General features: G+C 43.1%; 1 protein-coding gene across 1 annotated transcript; it reads left to right on the top strand.

Annotated features, from left to right (window-relative positions):
- Positions 1–8,127: 8,127 nt before the first annotated feature.
- On the top strand, positions 8,128–21,283 carry LOC306744443 (pituitary tumor-transforming gene 1 protein-interacting protein). The gene is made up of 7 exons (XM_079227080.1): positions 8,128–8,325; positions 8,541–8,587; positions 9,679–9,787; positions 11,641–11,749; positions 13,389–13,454; positions 17,033–17,079; positions 20,179–21,283. Exons 1-7 carry the CDS (start codon positions 8,202–8,204, stop codon positions 20,226–20,228), a joined length of 552 nt encoding a protein of 183 aa, XP_079083206.1. The 5' UTR covers positions 8,128–8,201; the 3' UTR covers positions 20,229–21,283.
- Positions 21,284–21,705: the final 422 nt, after the last annotated feature.

Here is a 21,705-nt window from a genome sequence, read left to right as displayed (position 1 = left end):
TTGTTGAAAACAGAATATATCATGAACTCGTGAGCCGTCGCACGCTTCGGTTTCTTTCTCCCTCGCTGCCACCCGAACGAAATCCAGAATTGTCCAGTTTTTCTTCAATCATACTCCAAGACCTTTGTCTCACACCCGGATATGATGTGTGTGTGTGTGTGTGTGTGTGTGTGTGTGTGTGTGTTTCCCCCGCTGTTTCCTGAGAGCCACAGACTTTAACCGCAGAAGCAGTCTGTAAAGTGAGACAACAAGTTAGAGCGTCTTCAGCTTCTGTGCTGTGAAGTGTTTCACAGCCAAGCGGAACATTTGAGCGCTGTACAGTCACAGAGAGATTTCAGTTGGATCCTTGGCCTGGGCTGATAGAAAGAGGTCGGCTCTGAGTTCAATTCAGTTTATTTTAGACAGCCCAAAATCACAAATTACAAATTTGCCTCGGAGGGCTTTACAATGTGTGCACATAACATCCCTGTCCCAGGACCTCACATTGGATCAGGAAACCTAAAAAATAGAAAAAAATAGATCAACAGAGGAGGATCCTTCTCCGCGGATGGACAGGAGGGGGGAGGTAGGATTTAGGAGGCAGGAGACAGGACCGTGTGCAGACAGCCACGATTCATGGAAACTTGAGGCGAGGAAGCACAAAGGCTCCCGGGAAGAAGTTGTGCCCGATAAGGAGCTACAGAGAGAGGACTCCACACTCCACACCTCCCTCACCTGGAGTAAGATCAGGAGGACGGAATGAAAGGGAAGCAGACATTTCTTTTACCCACTCTATGTCTGCAGCTCCGGCAGCATGAATGCCGTTCAACCGCCAGCACAAGCTCTGCCTGTCATTCTGCCGTCGTTTGGTTTCATCCAGTACAAGTTCACATGCACATGGTCCCCGCGCTGCAGTGACATGGAGCCGGGGGGAAATTGGAAAAGTCTCCGTCCACCACATTGTTTTTGGGGATGACAGTAAGGTTTTCGCCCACTGATAACCAAACACACGTCTCTTCCTGTCTCTCTCCGTATCGCTCTGTTAGCTACTACAAACCAGAAAACGGTTCAACTTAGTTTTATGGGACAGGTGTGGCGAGCTCGTCGACCAAAGCCTCTTTGATTGGATGATTTCTTTGAAACGCCCCAGAGAGCAGAATGAGTCATCAAACATTTCAAACCGTTTGACAGAAGGGAAAATACATGTAGAAATACTCTTTCATATATTTGCCATATAACAAGAGATAAATGAACAATCAACACAGTGGGTCAACAGTCCTGAAAAGATAATCCATAGCTAAATACACCAACTCTTCGTGTTTAGAGGTATTATGAAGGCGACTAGAGTACTTTCAATAAAATGGCATCTTTTCAAGGTACTGAATGCTGGCTTTGTTCCAGGTGCTGTGTTCAACAGATGAGGCCTGAGAACGCACCTGCAGGTGGATCGCTGCTCTTTCTAAAGGAAGGCGAGCCTCATTTTGATCCACGAACGACAGAGACAGCCAGTGCGCTGGTCTGAGTCCGGAGCATGTTAAGTGGAGAATGCTCTCTCATTTGCCAATAAGAGATGCTTCAATTCCCCCTTCCTTCTCACTGGTTCGTTGTCGGTCTCTACATGCCTTCTGCAGGGCCCTTACTCCACCTGCTGGTAAATGAGAGGCATTGCGTGTTCAACATGAGAGGCGCTGTATAGCTCTGTGAAAAACTGGCATGAATAGATGGATAAAGGGCTCACTGGACATGTTGGTGGGAGTGAAAGGAGTATGGTTCATATGCTGCAGCCTTCAGTCACCAAGCTCAACACCTGTGGGAGCTTGTGTTGTTCAACATGAGCAAGGCATCGTGGGGACCAGTTTAACAGTCTTCATCGACATAGGTAGAGAGTCGTTTTAATAACTGCAGCTGTTTGAAAATGTCCAGAATTCATAAAGACTGATATTCTCCGAAGAAATGGACAATTGCTGTAACTCCATGACACGAATGTTATGAACTGCGGCTGCGTTACGCTTTCTCTTTAATCTGTCAGCCATGCAGGGAAACACAGCTTATATGAACTTGTTGCATCATATGTTGCATCATATTTACCCAAAAGGCAGTGACTTGATGTAAAACCTGGAATCACAGTCGACTTCCCAACTCTGTCCGTCTGTCCAGCCGTGTGTTTGGACTGGAGTGATGACACGAGGTCAGCTGGCTGGACCGGAGCACAAAGTTCTGGAAACTGTCAAGTGCCAAAAATGCTTGGTCGTATTCTTAGTGGAGTTCTTGATAGCATAGTTCATTTAAATCATGTTGTACTGTTATTTATTAAAGTCATATATACATGTGCGTCCACTTCTTGTTAAACACGGAGTTACAGCACATTACATGAATATGACAGAAATTATTCACATAATGAGGAGTAGACATGATGAAACAGTTACAACTACCAAAAATAGCAGCAACAGTGGATGTAATATAATGATAATAGAAGCAGTCAAGGATTTGGGAATACTTCTAATACTTCTATGATTTGGGAATACTACTAATAATAATGATAAAAACAGGAGAGGTCCATGCACCTCCTGCTTTTCCAATGAAAGTATAGAGCCACACTAAATCTATCTTTCATTCAAATCAAATGATTGGACAGGCTTATTACAGTCCTGCAACAGATCCAATATTTGTATGTAATTCTCTCTTTTTTTGTCAGAGCATCTGATTCATTGATTTCTGTCAGAATGTGATGATAATAAAATACCTTGGCCTTTAACTATATACTGTATATAGTTTGGTTTTATGTCATTTTAGTTTGATTTGACTTTGGTCTGTTTTTTTTTTCCCCTGTGGAGAAAGCAGACTATTTATACCCGACTAGACTTTGCTGGCATCCCATAATTCCCTGCGCGGCTCAACACAGCTTCAGCCTGCTGTGTACATATTCACTGCGGCATTTCATTTGAGTGTTCTGAGTGTAGATTTTATGCAATAAATTGAACATTTGAAAACCAATGAAGCCAATGTCCATGGCATCTGCTCTACTGTCTGCTAACAATCCCACAATGCATTGTGTTGCGTTTTAGAGATGTGTAAATTACAGTCGTGTGACAGTAAGTATCCAAAATCTCAATTTACCGCTCAGCCATGAGGTGAACAAGGGAGTGATTTTAGACACAGCTGAGAGGTGTCATTAGCCTTGCATGAGGCCATTGCATGGTTTACACACTGTAGTGTGCGGCCATGGACATCTGTCTTCACACTTTCTAAGGAGAGCTAACACAGCAGACTTTATATCATAATTCATATTTAATCTTTGGGGAAAACTATCGTTTTCTAGATAGCCTAGATAGCCTCCTTTTTAAAATGACAGACATTTGTGCCTCTGTGGAAAGGTGATATCCTCCAGACAGACTGCTCTGTGTTGTACGTTCCCACATTCACTCCGTCATCCAGACCATCAGCCCTCATTATCTCCCAGCGATCAGCCTCTCAAATGAGAAAAAATGGCCAGTGGAGACGACAATAACGGCCGATTAGGACCAATAAAACATGACTCAGCTGTTGGAAAAGCTGCCACGGCAACTCTGCAGAAGTTGAACTTTTCTCACCCAATACAGCAGAGCTGACTGATGCTGCACATTTGGAAATCAAATAGAGGCGCGCGGTCAAGTGAGCAGTCGACAATCAAGATGGAGAGGTAGCGATTAGAGGGCGCAGTGGAAATTTACAGATATTGCTTTTTGGAGGCCGATGTCGAAGTAGATGCTTTCAAAGGTGAGAACCAAAGACGTGCGCCTTCACGACGAAGCCAGAAACGGGGCAGTAGAAGACAGAGTTCTCTCCGCAGGGCATTTTTTAAAACATATTGTTGGGCTTCAAACACAAAAGATTCACGTTATGATGAAGAAACGTGACACCCTTCATGGTGTAACATTACCTCTCAATTGAATCAACCATGATGGACAGAAAAGGCTGTCAAATTCAAATGATGTTACATTTGCAGGAGCCTAACGGAGGACATTGCAGGCGGTCTGGGTGCAGTTGGGCCCGCGGGGTGGAGGTGTACCCACAGAGAGCAGAGCCGTCACAATAGAGTCCTAAAACCGGGTCCGGGAGTCCGGGTCTTTCGTTTTGAAGTCAACAGGTTTGTCAAATTGGTTTCTGGTTCGATGGCTGAAATAAAGTCTGCACTGAACACAAGCTGAAGAGATTCTTAACGTTTTGTTCCGCGACCGGACGTGGTGACGTCATGTGACCGTGGTGTGGTGTGTTTATATGTAACGTTAGCTTCATGCTTCTGCTGTTAGCATTCACGCTTCAAAACTCATAAAAAGTGGTGTTCATTTGAGAAGATGATCTTGCTTGAACAACACTTGTACGTATCATAAACATTTGTTTGCCACAGAGTTCATTTTCTGCAATAATCCAAAATCCAATGGAAAAATCCCGTCTCTCTGTGGAGGGAGCCGGTGTGATGCTAACTTCTGGCTCTGCAGCTCCCTCGTGTGCTCCAGGGCCCATCGTGGCTACCATACGTAGCATGATTCCTCTTGTTTTTGGTGACCCTGTGACCTTTCTTGTCATGCCAACAACGATTTTGACTGAGTTTTTGACTGAATTATTAATAATGTAATGAACAAATTGCGGTTAAATTTACAGTGCAAAGTCATGCTAACTAGAAGATGATGGTTCTACCATTTGCTCCATGAGCGAGTGCACCACCAAGAGAAACTTAACTGCAAACCTCACTGTATTATATTCTTAGTAGTAATACAATATTCATCCATCCTCAATGGTTCTAAACCTTTTTTCAGTGACTCCCTGGAGTGCCTTCATGTACCCCCATTTGAGAACCACTACTATGTATTGTGCATAGGTATCTACACTGTTTTTTTAAGGTTCCACTATACTTTAAAGCTGCACTAATCAATATTACATTTTTTCTCAGGAGTTAAAAGGAGACTAAATATTGAAATTACATTTGACAGAAACAAAAGTTCTAATTAATGTTAGTGTTTATCTTTCTTTATTGGAATGGAAAATGTGTCAGGTTTGTGCCAAGTGCATAAGAGGCTTCAGCGAGCTGCAGGTGAAAGTGAACAGTCTACTCGTGCACTCTGGTGTCCATAAAGGGTCATGGAATAAAAAAAGAATAACTTTCAGGAGAAGAAGACAAAATAAAGAACAGATATTAAAGGTACACTTTACCTCATAGTCTTGCTAATGTGTGCCTGTCATCCAATTAAAGAATCTCACATGTAGCATAATAGTTAGACATCTTGCAACCAGCCAATAAGAAGGCAGGTTGGGTTTGTATTGACAGGAGGGTGCAGGGAAGGTTGAATTAAGGAACTATTCCGTTACTCATGCCCCCCTGCTGGTCTCCCTCTGGAGAAAGAAGTTCAAAGAACTGCTGTCAGAGGTGCAGAGTTCAGCTCTGCTCTGGAGACAGCTGATCCAGGAACGGCGAGTCACGGCAAGTGTGTGTTTAATTGTCCATCAAATCAAGTTTAATGACAGAGATCCTTTTAATATTTGTTATTATTGTATTATTATGTATTAATATCAATAATTATACAAATTCTGGGGTGTTTTATGGCAGTCCATCGAACAGCTGATGGTTGTGAGGCTGATGTTTCAGTCTGGATCAACGTGGTAGACAAAGTGTGGCTAAAAACAATCTACTTGCCTCCTCATTTTTCAATAAAAGTGCTTCTGCAAACACAGTTTGAGCGCGGGATTTTAGAGCTAGAGGTGTGATAGGTGTTTTGGGGAGTCTAACTGGAAGTGAGCCATTTACAAATGAGCCTAAATCCATGACGAGTACAGCGTAGGGGCAACTTCCAGCCTCAGAGTACCAATAAAATCCAACACTAAAACTGTCTGGCCAAGGCAATTGCCTGTTTGTTAACTTTTTATATAACCGCTGAGATTTCCACAGTTGCTATTGGCATGCCAGTTTATGTTAACTGGACAATGTTAGGACATTTCATTTCCTTTAAGCACTCCATTTTACCCACTACTGTCTTTCGGACCATTTTAGAACTCCATCATTTGGATGTGGTCCACACTGAAAGACCAATGAGATACAAATGGGTTCGTCGCATTATAGTTTGTGTGACTGAATATTAAACTGAGCTTGGATGCCTGGACGGCGACTTTTATGTTGATGTATAAACAAGCAACGGTCTCTCTTTTAATGTCTTCTCTTCCTCTCCATGTGTCCTCCAAATCAGAATCAGAATCAGAACCATGCCATGTATGTTTTCACATACAAGGAATTTGTCCTGGCGGGAGGTGCATAACATTGAACATTTAACAATAAATAAATAAAAAAACATTTAAGGATAAACAGAGTGCAATAAATGGGAGCATGAATATTTACAATTGAGTCTACAGTAGAATTTAAAGACCAGCAGAAAAGCGTGATCAGCTCTCAGGTTCAGCTTAATGGGGATCACACTCAGAGTTTTTTTTTAATCAGCTCCATATTTTAGCACCACCAGGACTGTGTGACTGCACACGATGTAAAGTTAAATAAACTACCTGTTACCCTGCATGTAAAACACATGCATGTATCCTTAACATCAAGCGGTAGAGAACACAGAAGCTGTCAAACAGCCAATCGACAGACAGACAGATGTAGTCATCACATGGATTCTTGAGGTCCCTACTGAGCAGAGACTCAGAGCTTGTGTGACATTACACTGCCACCTACTGATCACACAAGGCTGCCGGAAGCTTTTCATTTCAGTCTGCATTAAACGTCCGACGGAGTAATCTGGATGCTGACACCACAGCAGAAGGAAAGTGGTCAACAGAGACAGCAACTCCTCGTTCTATAGGGAAGCAGACTGGGCACTCGCTCAGAAAGCGTCACATTTATTTTTCTCTCAAACACAAGTTCCTCTCTGATGGACCACAAGGTTCAAAACCAACAATGTCCTTCATTTATCATAGTAGAAATGCATTATCATAGCACGTCAAATCCATCAGACGCGAGCCAGGACAACATTGATCATTTTAATAAACTGTGTTAAAACTTTGACTGTCTAAATAACCAACTAAATACAGTTAATTAATGTATATCCTATCCAGAACTATATAGTAAAGGCAAAAGAGGACACCTTGGTTGCTTTAGTTTTTATTCATGGTTTGTTTTCCTTATATCCCATAACATTGTCATCTTAATGTAAAGCGGCTTTACTAACGTATTGTACAACAATCACAGTAGGCTCGTTCTAATGAGCTGCTTCTCGCCTGGAATCCAGAGAGAGCAGCAGCAGCAACAGGAGGCAGTGACAACTGCGGTCAAGTCTGACAGTTTTTAACTGACTTCAAAGTAAACACAAGAAGTCACAGAAAAATATCACTTCCTGTTAGTTTACAGTTTGGATTTATTCATATGTGTTTATAAATATATATTTATGTAGAAATGTGTGTGTAGCTGCATCCTTTGTTCTTTTTATGTCTGCCTATGAAATACATTACTACTGGTTTTGATGTGTGTTGTATAAATACGATTTTGTATTATCAACCACACAAGATATGTTTGTAGATTAAACATGAGACAACAATCCAGCGGTAAGTATTACAACTACACATAAAATAAGGATTTTCTCCAACACGTGGTGTTTGCTGTCAGATCTAAGAGCCAATCAGCTCTCTGATGTGGCGACAGCCAGGCGTTTCCCATCATGCATTGGGCCACGCACTCGGGGGAGAGTTATTATCGGGAGATTATCGTTGACCATGTGTGCATGACGTCAGAGTAAATCGGGATCAAGTCGCAAATCTACCCAGTATGCATTGCGCACCGATTGCTGGCAATCGATTCTGATCAGAACTGGCTCATCTCCAACTAACCTAATGAAGCCACAACATGTGGTTCAAAAGAATATTTTATAAAAAATGAAAAAAACAGAAAACATGTTTTGGCCTTTTCATTTTTTAAATCAAGAATCCAAATGAGTAAATGAAAGTTATGATTCAACTTTTAGCTGCGTTTGAAAGAATGTGGCCGGTTGTTTGTATCTTTTGTAAAAAAAAAAAAGGAAACATAGCATAAACTCCTCCCGCCCTGGCTGTCAAGACTCAACATACGCGCTAACCCTAAAAAACCCGGAAGTGACAGCAGCGGCAGACGTCAGGCAGCACCAGTGTTTACCGATAACCTCCAGACGAGCAGCCGGTCTGCACGCAGAAACGCAGACGGCTTCACTTCTTCTTTCGACTCAACCATGTCTCCTCTCCGCAGAGAGCGCGTGAGAACATGGACGGCCTGGCTGTTGCTCTGCGCCGTCGTGCTGTGCGTTAGCTTCGTCCGCCCGGGACAATGCCAGACCACCACTCCACCGCCGACCCGTGAGTACAAGAGTGTTGGGAAAGTGTCACACTGTCTTTACGCTTTACAGCGGAGGCATTCCGCCTCATGCCGCCATTGTTACCAGTAGTTTACTACGTTAGAGACCAGTGAAGTAGTGTTTGTTTAATGGTGAACGTGGACCTGCTAGCGCTGTTATCATGGCCGATCTGTCTCTGTACTTTCGGGTCAGCTAACTTCAGGTTTCTCTTTTCAGCCTGCTCTGCTTACAAGAACTGCGACAGGTGTGCTCCAAACGCTAAGGTAAGGCTGCCAAGAGTAGTTTTAAAAAATAAATTATAAAGTCCAGACTTTGCCCGAGCATATCAAACTGCTGCCATAAATCATCCTTTATGGTCCATTTGTTTATCTGCACATGAAGCGGGTTATCGACTCAGTGAGTCAGTTAACTCTCCCAGTAAAGCACACCTAGTGCTGGTTCATGTCCCAACACCAATTCCTCCACCACAGTGCATACCTCACATCTAGGGGAATAGGTTTAGTTGAATTGTTATGCTTATTTAAATAGCAGGGCAAATCTTACGGTCAAATAGCAAATCTTACGGTCATGGAAAACCTGGAAAAGTCATGTCATTTTAAAATGTGTATTTCCAGGCCTGGAAAAGTCCTTAATAATATCCCAAAAGTTTTGTAAAAGTCATGTAAATGTGTTATATTCATGTGTTTATTTGAAAGACTCTCAAAATATAAGCAGGCATCTATATAAATGTTTATTCTTTTAATCAAACTATTGTCTCATTCATTTGTGTCATTTAAGGTTTACTGTATGCTTTGAATTCTCATTGTTAGTTTAAATACTACATTTTCTCACTTTTTCATGTTTACACCCAGATTTCAAACAAAATGGAAATTTGGTTTAAAGTCATGAAATCCATTGGTCAGAGTGTGTATGAACCCTGAAATTGTTCACCATATATTCCATTTGGTAAATTCACCCAATTTGTTCTATGGAGTTTGGTTTGACAGCTTTTGAGGACATCTCAAAACAGCTTTTGAGGACATCTTCATGAAAAATAATAATCTTAATGAATAATCTTATTACAATCTTCATGAAAAAGCCTGTTGATCTTGCTGTGAACACACAATAAAGTGTTTAATTGAATCGGGCTGCCATTGAAGCTTATTTTCATTATGGATTCATCTTGTGATGACCCTCTTGCTGTCGCGTTAAACAAAGCACCAACGCAGCGTGAATGAGCCACTGGAACCAGAGCATGTCCGGCATTTTAATCGATCAAATCGTCACAGCTCTAGGGTTTGCATATCAAGTGGAATGTTTGAGATCTTAACCGCAGCAGATGTAGAGGGTTGATCTCGGCGTGTTGTGTTCACAGTGTCTGTGGTGCTTCACCACCAACAACTGCACAGAATACCCGGTGAGCTGGCTGCTGCCGCCGCCCTCTGTGTGCCCGCTGGCCCAGGCCCGTTGGGGAGCCTGCTGGTGTGAGTAGACCCGTATTACTGAAGGTGGCAACTACGTCCGCTCTTCTCTTTCATTTGTAAGTTTTCGATATTGCCGTCAATTATCCCACTGGTGTCGTATTACTGGTATTATCTTTTTTTTAAAGGGGCATTTATCACTGAAACGTAAACATGACGAAAGCTTCATAGGATCACAGAGAACTGTCGGTCAAGTGGTAACGAGTTTCAGTTTCATGGTTTTGACTCTGAGGGAAATATAGACGGTGCATGTTTCGGTATCTGAACACAATGCAACTAAAAAGAGAAGTAACTGCGACGGCACATGCCTGTGTGCTGGTGGATGTCCTTAAAAGATCTATCTCTATGATACACTGGTAAAATAGCTGCAGGATGGTTCTCCTAAACAAACACTGGCGTGTTTTTAGCCGAGGGGAACCATTTGCAAAGATGTACCTGCTTGGGTGTGTTCCTCTCACTTTCTGTTTCTCCGTGTTCTATATAAATGAACCATTGCATCGCTGCGCACACCAAAACATGCTCAGAAGATCCAGAAATAGAAACAACAATAATTCTAATGTCTGAGCAGCCAGTTGAATCAGGAAACTATCCAGCGAAGGTTTTTTGTGGATGCAAATTTGTTCAGGTGACGTCTTTTTTAATGAGATTAATAAAGAATGCTCAAACATGTGTTTGGCATTTCATCAAAGGCGCAAAGCTCAGTTAATTTACATAGATAAATAGTGTAGATGCAGAGTGGCCCTACCCAAAGACATAATAGACCTTGCAGAATAGGCTATAGCTTCACTTAAATACCATGGTCTCCATCCATCAGTGTTTTGTTTGTGTTTTTAACTAGCTGGTGCATGGACCAAAACAGTAGTTTCCTTAGCGTTTGTAATATTGTCATTTTTCACTTGCACTTCGCAGTGAAATACTTTCCATGTCTGTCAATGTTCTCCCAGAAAGAAGAAAATAGAACGAGAGCTACGAAAGCAGGTTCCCCGCTGTTCGCTACCATTCCTGCCACGGTCGCGTCTGCTGTTATTTTAATGATTGGACCAGACTCCCGACTATTATCACAACTACACGTTCGCTGCAGAACGAGCACATAGCCTCCAGTGTCGAGGAGCTAAGCTGGATGACCTGTGTACTGTTTTAAATAAATAAAACGTGCTTCCTGTGGAACCGAAGAGAACGAGGACGTCGTCTGGTTGAGTTGTTAATCTCACTGTAGGAGGTGAAGAGTTGTCAAACTAATTCAGATGAGTAATAATAATAATGCCCCGGGGTCAAATGCACAGCCCTATAGGCAGATATGTAACTCTGCTTTAAAAAGAAGAAGAAAGTACGATGTTCCTCACTTCAACAGGAGTGGATAGCAGACGATGATGATGTGTTCTAAGCTACTGTAGTTCTGGGAAGTGGAGGAAAAGTCATGAAGATGGGAGACCAAATCAACTCGCGTCCGAGTGTGTTCCCTGTACAGGGTTTTAAAATGGGCTCTGGACCTGTCTTTCACGTTTTAAAAGCAGGTGGAGCTGCATTCATGCTCTCACTGTGGTAACCTAATCACTGTCTTATCACTAATACACGTCAGCAGCCTTAACTGATAAACAGTCGCGCTGCTGCAGATTTCCTGGCCTTGGCTCAAAGTCTCAGTTATGTTTTCACTGGAAATGCAAGTTGAGCGTTTAGTTTGCGTCTGGTGACTTGTAGTGTGGCCGTCAAGTCAGCAGGGGGCACCCCAGTCAAACGATTGGAGCTCATGCTGTCACTCAGAGGAAAGAGGGAGCCATAGTGTCAGGTTTCCTTCATAATGAATCCCGTTCTTGTCGAGGCTGAGTATTAACGATGTGTCTCCTTGTGTGATCCAGTGAACTTTGAATACCTGATCATAACCTTCGGCGTCCTGGGTGGAATCATCTTCCTCGGCCTGATCGTGTGTTGCTGCTGCTGCTGCTGCTACAAGAAGCGCAGCTCAAGGTAAAGTCAGTGGCCGTCAGTGCAACTGTAACTCGTATGTATATATCTTGTGAGTGTAAAGTATTCAAGACTTCCTCTGCAGTGTATATTTGATCTGGGATAACAAAGTTCCTGCTGTTCATATTAATTCAGTGAGTATTTATTTGTTACATTTAGATTTACAACGTAAGGAAGGCAATGTCGATGTCAAGCCTGATGTTTCCCTCCACGTAAACGCCTGATCCCAGTCCCTCACATGAGCACAGTAAAGCGTGCAGCGCTCGATAAACACTGGTACCAGGTCGATGAGCCCAAGTATCACTGTCAGCACTGGAAAAAGCAGATGTGTGCATCCCAATTATTGTTATGTCCACAAAAAGGAGCTTTACACACCCAAACTTATCAAAGATACAGATACTTTCTATTTAGTCTTGAGCTGGGTGTCTAGAGCCTCCATTTACATTTAAACGGGTTTCAAATCTAGTTACTCTATTACATTGTAGCACACCTTAAGTCATCTTAAATAAAATAACAACATAATTGGGGGGAAAAAGTGGAAAACCACAAGTTAAGCAGTGGCAGGTGAGCAAAACAAGTGATGTGGAGACACAAAGCCGCTTTCATTTCAACCTTCATTTTACTTCTGCTGATAGACTGCAGTGCATCTGTATACACGGACATGTCAGAGAATGTGTGGTCATGGAAACGTGCCTCAAGGTCATGGAAAGTAAGTTATTAGTAAAAATATGCGTATGAACCTGAATGCAACACCAAGCCTGACTACGACCTCATGCCCGCACAGCCGAGTCAACACCTGTTTGACAGTGTTCAGAAAAACTGACTAATTAGATAGATAGATACTTTATTAATCCCACAAGGGGAAAGTGTTTCATTTAGTTCCAGCAGCATTTATACAAGTAAAGCAGTAAGCTTCATGAAGATCAGATGTATTAATGCTCAGGCAGTGGATTCCATTGGAAGCCGACCTGGAACAAAGCGATGGCTACAAATGCTGATGATGAGTTCTGTTCCTCTGTGTCGTTACCTCTGTGATTAAGTGAAAGCAGGTCTTAATTGCTTTGCAGTGACCCCCCCCTCCCCTCCCCCATGGATCTGGGCTGCATTCACTCTCCACTGTGGCTCTTGTAGCCTCATCACTTTAGCGTCCTTGACGAGACGACCGAGTGAAATGAAACTGTCAGTAAATCAGCTGCAAGCTGGCCCGTCACCCGCTGACAGTCCTGTGCGTGTAGGAGTCTCGTTCCTGTCTATCATCTGAGGAAAAGCCCTGACACACACACACATAGAAACACACACACACCGAACGTCCATTCAAATTGACCCTGTAGGTACGTTCCCAAGATGCACGTTGATTTTCCTCGCCTCCTGATTGCTCGGCCTCTGTTGAATGAGGTAGTTCTATCATCAAAGGTGGCGCACATTTGTTCCCGCCGCAGAAGCGCCCACTTTCCTTTTTCAACGTCGGTTTCCTCTCCGCTTCTCGAGCTGCAGACAAAGTATGAATCAAACATAAAGCTCGCTTCAGAGAACGAGATCCACTGTTACTTTTATGCCGTTGAGCTTTCCCTCAAGCACATGTGCTTTGTGTTTTTGTTGTTCTGTAATGTGAACGTCTGTTGGCGTGTCTTTATGTCTTCAGGCCCGACAGAGACGATGAATCATTCGTCAGAAAGAGAGAGGACATCAAACAGCGTGCTGACGAGCGGTAAGAACTTCCCTCCCGGCTCAATAGAGCGCTTGACGCTGCCGAACTCTAACCGGTTGTTTTTAAATAACGGCTTCATGCGGCAGTTTGGTTCTCTGCTTCCAATCGTTCTTCACGTGAAACCGACGCTGCTCTTTGTGGGTTTTGTCGTCATGACTAATGTTGTGTCGCTCCAGTCTGGTTCTCGTGAAAATTACATTGTGTCAAAATACCGTTTGAAATGGAATATTATAGAGATGTCCTGACCTACACATCATATTCTACAGCCTCAGGAAGCATCAAACTGTGATCATGTTGCACATGATGATGTCAGAATTATTGGAGATGCAATAACTATGATTGACAGCAAGGCTCCAGACTAAGTTTATTCACCACCGTCCCAGTAAAATACTTTCTACCGTCCCAAAGTGTGAACCGTCCAAAAGTCTAAATCCTTTTACTTGGTTATTGTAATCTATAGTCTTTAAAAACACAGTTCAAATGGTTATAGAATAAGAGTCTTTTCATTAGCATTAGTATTTTATTTTAATGATTGTATTATAAATTGCTTGGCTCTCATGTTAGGAAGTTAAACAGTCGTAATTCATCTCTAATATCTCTTTATATATATTTATATTGTTTCACCAACAACTTCACTTTACAAGATTACATCACAAATCATAACGTAATTTCAATATCAGTCACAATAAACTAACAACTAGATATTTTTTTCTTAACTACACAATGTAAGCATTGTGCTGGTAGATATAACTATGATTAATATAACAATATTAGCAGGACATTATTCAGAATGGTGAATAATAGCAAAATCACATCTAAAGTAATACTTTAAGTTGTATTCATTACATGAGACAAATCTTGAAAAATCCAAAGCTTAAATGTGAGTATTTCCTGGTGACTCCTCTGTGACAGGAAACTGATTTATGTAATTTCCCGACAAACGAAACGTTTGAGGATGTCATCTTGGGCTTTTTTGGGGACTTTGCTTCGACCAAACAAATTGATTGATTGTTATTTGTGGAGTGGAACGTTTTTTGTTTCAACTCTCTTTTCCTCTTACTAATTTTTAAATGAAAAGTTCTATTACGAGACCACAATAAAGTAAAATAAGCAAATCATGCTAATACATGTTCCTTTATATAATATAGAATCAAACTAGCTGTCCCCATGGTATCGGGTGGAATGGCTGTCCTTTCCTAATCCTGTTCTTTCAACACATCGTGGGGCGGGGTTAGCCTCTCAGTGTACCGAATATTTCATAGTCCCCAACAAAAGTGTGTGTGTGTGTGTGTCTGTGTGTCTGTGTGTCCGTCCCCCCCGACAACTCCATGTCCCAGAGGAGGAGCTCTGCGTTCCTCCGCTCGCACCCCAAAGCACAAGTTGGATTGCCAAGGCTGAGCAGCTGCCGTTTGGTAATGTGGTCATAAATAGAGCGGGCCACATCCTGTGGAGCGCCATCCGCCGTCAAAGAACCCGTGTGTTGGCCTCTCGACGTGGCGGCCAGTAGCCTTCCCCTTCCTGCAAACCCGCCACTGTCTCAGCCTCGTCCTCCCGTTTAGGAGCTGGGCTCTCGTCCTCCGAGGACGGAGCGTCGGTGAGAGCGCGGTCGTGCAGAAGGAGAGACGGTAACTGCGATTCCTCATCATCGCTTGCAGAGAGAGAGAGACAGTCCAGCCTCCCCCTGAGCTCTCCTCTCACGTGCCACAGATTCTACTGGGTTTCCTGCAAAGAGCTTGATCAAATCTCCCATGTCAGTGCAGTGACCTACATGGAGGCAGTGAACGGGACATTCTGAAGAGATGGGTCCCGCCATGGGAAGGACTAGTGTCTCTCGGCGCTGCTGCCTGGCTCCCAGAGAGCCGGCTCACGGCACGAAACCCTCATCCTCGTATCTGATCCCGGTCTGGACTAGCTCCCGTGAGGGGTCGGCCCTTCAGCTCTTTGAATGCTCACAAGGCCATAAACCACTGCATTAGATCTGTTTCTGTGGTATTGTTGTTAATGCTTGCTCTTGTCAAGGTAGCAAAGCCTTTTGAAATGGTAGTAACACCGCTAATAATACCATATGTTCACGAGTGGCTCTTTGACCTTTGTTGGCCCCTGAGGAAACAAACCATTATAACTAAAGACGTTCACGTGCATCACAGACCCAAAGTACAAAGACCCAATTAGTCCCGGGAACAAACTCCCAGTGTACCGAACACTTTATTGTACAGAATGATGTCATCCGGCCATCACCATTTGTGTCACCTGCTATGGCGAAGGCACGACCCCAATCTAATTCATCTTTGAGAGAAATCTGGCACGTTTTAATTGTTCCTTCACATCAGCTGCTATTGGTCGTGTTTCATGCTGTCTGGAGACTAAGACAAATGAATGCAATCATTCTAACGCACGAGAAAAAGGCCGCTAGCATGACGGCATGAACAGCTGATGGGTTCGACGTTTGCTGTCAGAACTTCATTGGCAGAGGACTTTCCTTATTTCATTTAGAGCAATAACTATCTTTTTTTGTATATAAAACCACCCAATTTTTTTTTCAGATTGACAATGTTTTTGTTGAATTTTGCGGTTCAACATAAGCATATAAAAGGAGTCCTAATAATGCAGTATTAAGAAGCTAGCAGTAGCTGGCTAGCGGGGTAGCTTACAATGAAACAAACCCCTTCAGCGAGACCTCAAAAGGATCTTATAAAGACGGCACTTGAGACAATCAGTAAAACAAGCGGGCAGATGGCAGGCGGAGCTTGGCCACGCAGATAAACTACCTGGCAATAAAACACTGAGTGATTTACTGCAGCTCTTTGTGCGGAGATGAAGTGAAGTGCCTCTGGAGCTCCGGAGCAGCAGAACCTCCTCCCGGGCTTTTGTTGGTCCTCAGGAAGGTCGGCAGCCTGTTGCTCCGCTTGTGTTGAGCTGGCAGCTGAATGTCGGGTCCAAGTCCAAGGAGTGAAAACAGACTTAACACCACACAGCAAGCCCATGTTTAAATGCCATTATCCACATTAACGCAGATATGCAATTTCCTACATGGCAAAATATTGGGGAAAAGGATTGTTTCATTATTCATCCTCCATCTTGGGCCTCCATATTGACGCGAGTTATCAATACAATAACGATAGTGATATGAGACGATATATCATGTAATAACTGTTGTCTCTCCCTGTTAACTGTTGCAGTACATTAAAAAAAATAGTCCCGGTAAAGTCAACAATTTATAATTATGTTTAATCATCATATCAACAGTTCAAACTTCAAGTTTGGCACAAATGTGGATGACCTGATTATAATTTGGTGGTCAAAGGTCACTGTGACCTCACTAAACACCTCACAACTCAAGAATCCATAGTAATTATGACGAATTGAAACAAATGTCGACATTGACAACATGACATGTTGGACCGACATGGATGGATCCCCAAATGGACCATATGACTTCACACTCGCACCGTGACTCATTCGTATGAATTCGGTGTGAACTCAAAACGGACCAGAACTGAAATCCAACTTGTGCATTAAATATTTTTTTAGGCTTTTTCTGAGGCTGACTAAATAAATCCTTTTTTGTTTCTTCACAGGAACGTGGAGAGAAAGGCAAGACACGATCAGATCCGCAAGAAGTATGGTACGTATAGATCCACGTCGTGTCGCCATTCATCCTCTCTAATGACCGGTTGACAGACTCTGCAGCCCGACGCTCCCCGTGATGGATAAACTGGCCTCTCAGTTCCGTTAATGTGCCTTGACCCGGGTGCATGTCGCAGGACTTTGTCGCTGCCTTTCATTTCCATACTCAGTGCCCGCGATGCATTATTCAGCAGGAGGAGCTTTCTGTCCTCAAGCAAGGTCACATATAGGCTACAAACTCCTGTCTGCTTCAACCAGTGTCAGCATAATCCCTCCTGCAGCGGAGTCCGACGTTAGGGTCCGGTTCAGGACCAAGAGCCTGGTGGCACAGAAGCAACAGACAGATTCCCTCGGTATCATAGCCTGCACCATACGACAGGGCGGAGTCATTCATCCAAATTAACCGTGTTGGTTTCAAAAAGCTCCAAGTAGGGCTGTGCGATATACTGGCTGAACTGGTCTCAGTTTTCCGTATAGTATGAATTTTTCACATGCCGGCTGTTTGGCAGGCATCAACATTTAATGTTCACAGCTTGAAGCTGAAGGAGCAGCGGACCGAGCTACTTATGTCTCATGTTAACTCACTTGACTTAGGGTGTGCAAAAAATGACATCGCCAAAAGGCATGCTGGGTAAATGACACCGCCCACACAGGAAGACTTTCCTGTGCAGGAAGAAGTCTTTTCCTGTGCAGCAGAGTGGGCGGGCTTTACCCATCATGCCTTGCACACACTGAGTCAACTTCTATCCGTGAGACGTAAGTAGCTCAGACCGCTGTACACGTATCTGTGACTGTAAACATTAAATGCTGCTGCCGGCCAAATAATGACAATAGTCGTTATGGCCGCGCATGCGCCACTAGTATCAAGGGATTCCCCTTGGTCCTAAATCCCTCCATGTTTAGCTATGTACCAATCAAAACAGCTGCTGGCCAGTTGAGAGCAAGTGGTGAATAACGATGGCGGTGGTGAGTCCTTTTCGGCGTCAATAAATTAATGTGTTTATTTGAAATAAAAATACCGTGAAACCGCCAGAATCTTACAAAATACCGTGATATGAATTTTTGGCCATACCGCCCAGCCCTATCTCCAAGGTTCTATTTCAAATTTCCGTCAGAGATGAGCCCCGTTAGGGATGAACCAGTGTACCGGTCTCCAATTTACATACGGTATGAATGTTTCATATACCGGTGCATGGCCGTAACAACTGTTGTCGCTCTTCGGCAGGCAGCAAAATGTATTATTCAGAGCTCACCGCTGAGGGCGCAGCGGTCAGAGCTACTTATGTGTCATGGTTATAACTTTAGTCATGTTATAACTTTAGTAATTGTTACAGCTTCATAACAACAATTAATAACCCACAACTAACGCTCTTTAACAGGTAAAACACCACGACACAACAGTTTGTGACACATAAACAATTCGTATCACTAATAATTGTACATTTATAAAATTACACCACCGAACTGCATGCCGAACAAAACAGGAAGAGACAGCCCCTTCTGGTCTTTTTTCACCTAGATCCCCCTGGGTCCTAAGTCCCTCCATGTTTAGCTTCCTAACACCCTCTATGTACCAATGTATCACCACTTGCTGGCCAGTTGGAGCGAGTGGTGAACAACGAGCGGAGAACAGCTGTTCAGTTGGCCGGCAGTCCTTTTCGGCATCCATGAATGAATGAATGAATGTGTTTACTAGAAAAAAAATACCATGAAAACGCAAGAATCTTACAAAATACCGTGATATGAATTTTTGGCCATACCACCCAGCCCTAAGCCACGCCCCCTTAAGTAACCGCGGTTGGACAAAATGAGAATAGAACCGATGGCCCGATGCCAGCAAGAGACGGCGACGGGACGAGGGGCGGCCCTCGTCCCGTCGCCGTCTCTTGCGTCTATTTGCGATCTATTTTTTAATTTTGTTTGCCAAAAAAAATGATGACATTGTTATCATTTTTTCAGGTTAGACAACATCCAATGAGATTCTTGACATGTGGTCACGTCATCCACATCGGTTCGTACATTTGTGCCGTTTTTGGAGCCGTGAGGAGCCACCGGCTGTGTGACAGCGGCCGCTCGGCAAGCAAAAAGCCAGAAGGGGAGTCTGCAAGGACTGAAACCGATAAAAAGAAATGCGTTGATGACAAGCCTGTTAGAAATGGACTGAAGTGAGATGAACCGAGTGAAAACCCACATTTCACTTAAGTCTTCTGTAACTCATGGAGGGAGGTAAATGGAAGCTCAACATCACTTCCCTTCTCTGCGCATTCAATCCAATGTTCACCATCGCGATCTTTCTTTTGTATTCCTACGACTAAATGACGGCAATGGCCTGTGATATTGACCTAAAAGTGAGGACTCTGCTGCATACCGAATCAAGCGCCTCCTACAGGAACATCCTGCCTCCAGATGTTTTGGCTTCACTTTTGGGGAGCTGTCGCTGCAGCAGAGGGGAAGGGTGATAGACGGCAAATTCTGCCGTCTGTTAGAGAGCTGAGAGCAGGCGGAAGGAACTAAATATGGGAGAACAAGAAGAAGCTTGTTTTAAGTCTTCTTTGGATGCCAAGATGTGTGAATTATCCAGACGATGCACGGAGAGACCGTTCAGTGTTCCGTTGAATTCACTTTGGTACAATTTAGATTTTAATTCTGGTCTTATTTTAATTCAGATATTTGTTCGTGAATGAAGTGCCGCATGGACGTGAGAGCAGTGCTCTGAAATGAAATGAATAGTTGTTGCTCTCAATATTGATCACAAATAATTGTGATTATCATCTTTGCAAAAATGGTGGAGCCCCAGAGATTAATACTTAATTGTTTCAAATTAGCATGCTAATGCAGGGGAGCAAAAGAGTTGCATGATGGGATCAAACTATTGTCGCTCATTCATTTGTGTCATTCAAGGTTTACTGTATGATTTGTATTCTCATTGTTTGTTTAAATACTACATTTTCTCACCTTTTCATGTTTAAACCGAGATTTCACAAAATGTTTGGAACTTTGGTTTAAAGTCATGGAAACGTCCTGAAATCCACTGGTCAGAATGTGTATGAACCCTGTGAGTGTAAACTTGTGTTTTCTCCCTCCTCCCTCTCTGCAGGTCTGATGAGCGACTCTGACCACCCATACAGCAAGTTTGAGAACGAGTAGAGCAGCTGCCCTGGACCGGTTCCACCGGCCTTCAGCACCAACACTGCCGAGGCCACGCTCAGACACACTGGAGTCTGGCTGCGGATGCAGCGACGTCGTTTCAGATGGATGTTTTAAATCCTTCCTGCTTTTGTCTTCTAAAATGTCCTCTGAGTTTTCTCTTTTTTAATATTAGCAGTTTCATATCTGTCTTTGCACTTTGTATATACAGTATTGATTTATGAAATCCAAAATAATGATTGTACCGCAGATGTGATCTGACTAAATAAATTCCCTCTGTTTTAACGGTGAGGTTTGGCTCTAATGAAAGCTGCATGTCTGGTTCAGGCTCAACAGAATATCTTTGCAGCTCCACGGTCTCTGTGCATCATGGGAACCGGAACACCAGGTGGAATCTCTGTATGTATTCAGCTGTACAGAGCTGAATGTGGAACACGGCATAAATGAAAGAGTCCAACAGAACTTCTAGGTGTATTAGTTCTGCTCTGAACACGAGCTGCTCAGACTGCTGCAGGGAGCAGAGCGACTCGAGTACAGGCGTGATATTGTGCAATCTTGGCTCATTTGGGTGTCCATGTTATTGGAAATGTTCTCGGGTAACAAACTAATTTCATATACCTGTAAATGATATAAACTACATCAATATGTTTAAAAAAAATCTATAAAGATGATGGGTTTTTGTTCGCCAACCTAGTATTTTTGGATTATTAAAGGAAATAATCTCTGTGGCAAACAAACGTTAATGACACGTTTTGTTTTAGTGAGACAATCTACACCAATAAACACAGTTTTTTTTTATTTTGAAGTGGAGAGCTAACGTATGTTTGTATGTTTCCAATGGGCATGTTTTAACATGCATGCATTTTGGAAGTAGAGAGCAACGTTCTTGTATTTTGTTGACAGACAAAATCTTTTACTCCATTAATCAGAAAATAATGGTGGATGAAGAGCTGCTGAATGGAGACTTCTGGAAATGTTTTGGAGAATTCACTACAGGTGAAATAAAAATAAAAACACGTTTTCTCAAATTGTATGCTTAAATATGCAAATGAGGCATTATCTTAGACAAAGAAGTAAAATAAACTCCTCAATGTGTCTTTTGAATGTTTTCCTTCCACGATTCTGAACCATATGGAAGCCCATTTATGCAGTAAAAGAAAAAAAGATAAAAAGAGATGGAAAGTCAAAATTATTTCCACTCGATAACAGGAAGGAACACTAAAAAGCCAGTGTCCCTCTCGAACAAATAAATAACCTAACCTAAACTAACTGTTTTTACGGAGATAAGGCACGAGTAACATTCGCAGCGCGTTTTGTGTGAACACGGCATTACAGCTACATGCTGAGATGAGACACCTAAACGCTGCTGCCCTGTCACCCGGGCTGTGGGATGTCCTGTGCAGCGGCCTCGCCACCAGCTGGGGCCTCCAGTGTGCATGTGACCTCAACGTGCACATCAAGAGGCCCACTCTCCAGC

Source organism: Taurulus bubalis, assembly GCF_910589615.1.
Source record: "Taurulus bubalis genome assembly, chromosome: 12".
In the NCBI taxonomy this organism is placed as follows: Eukaryota; Metazoa; Chordata; class Actinopteri; order Perciformes; family Cottidae; genus Taurulus; species Taurulus bubalis.
Note: the sequence above shows the minus strand (reverse complement) of the source record. Positions and strands in the feature narration are given on the sequence as shown.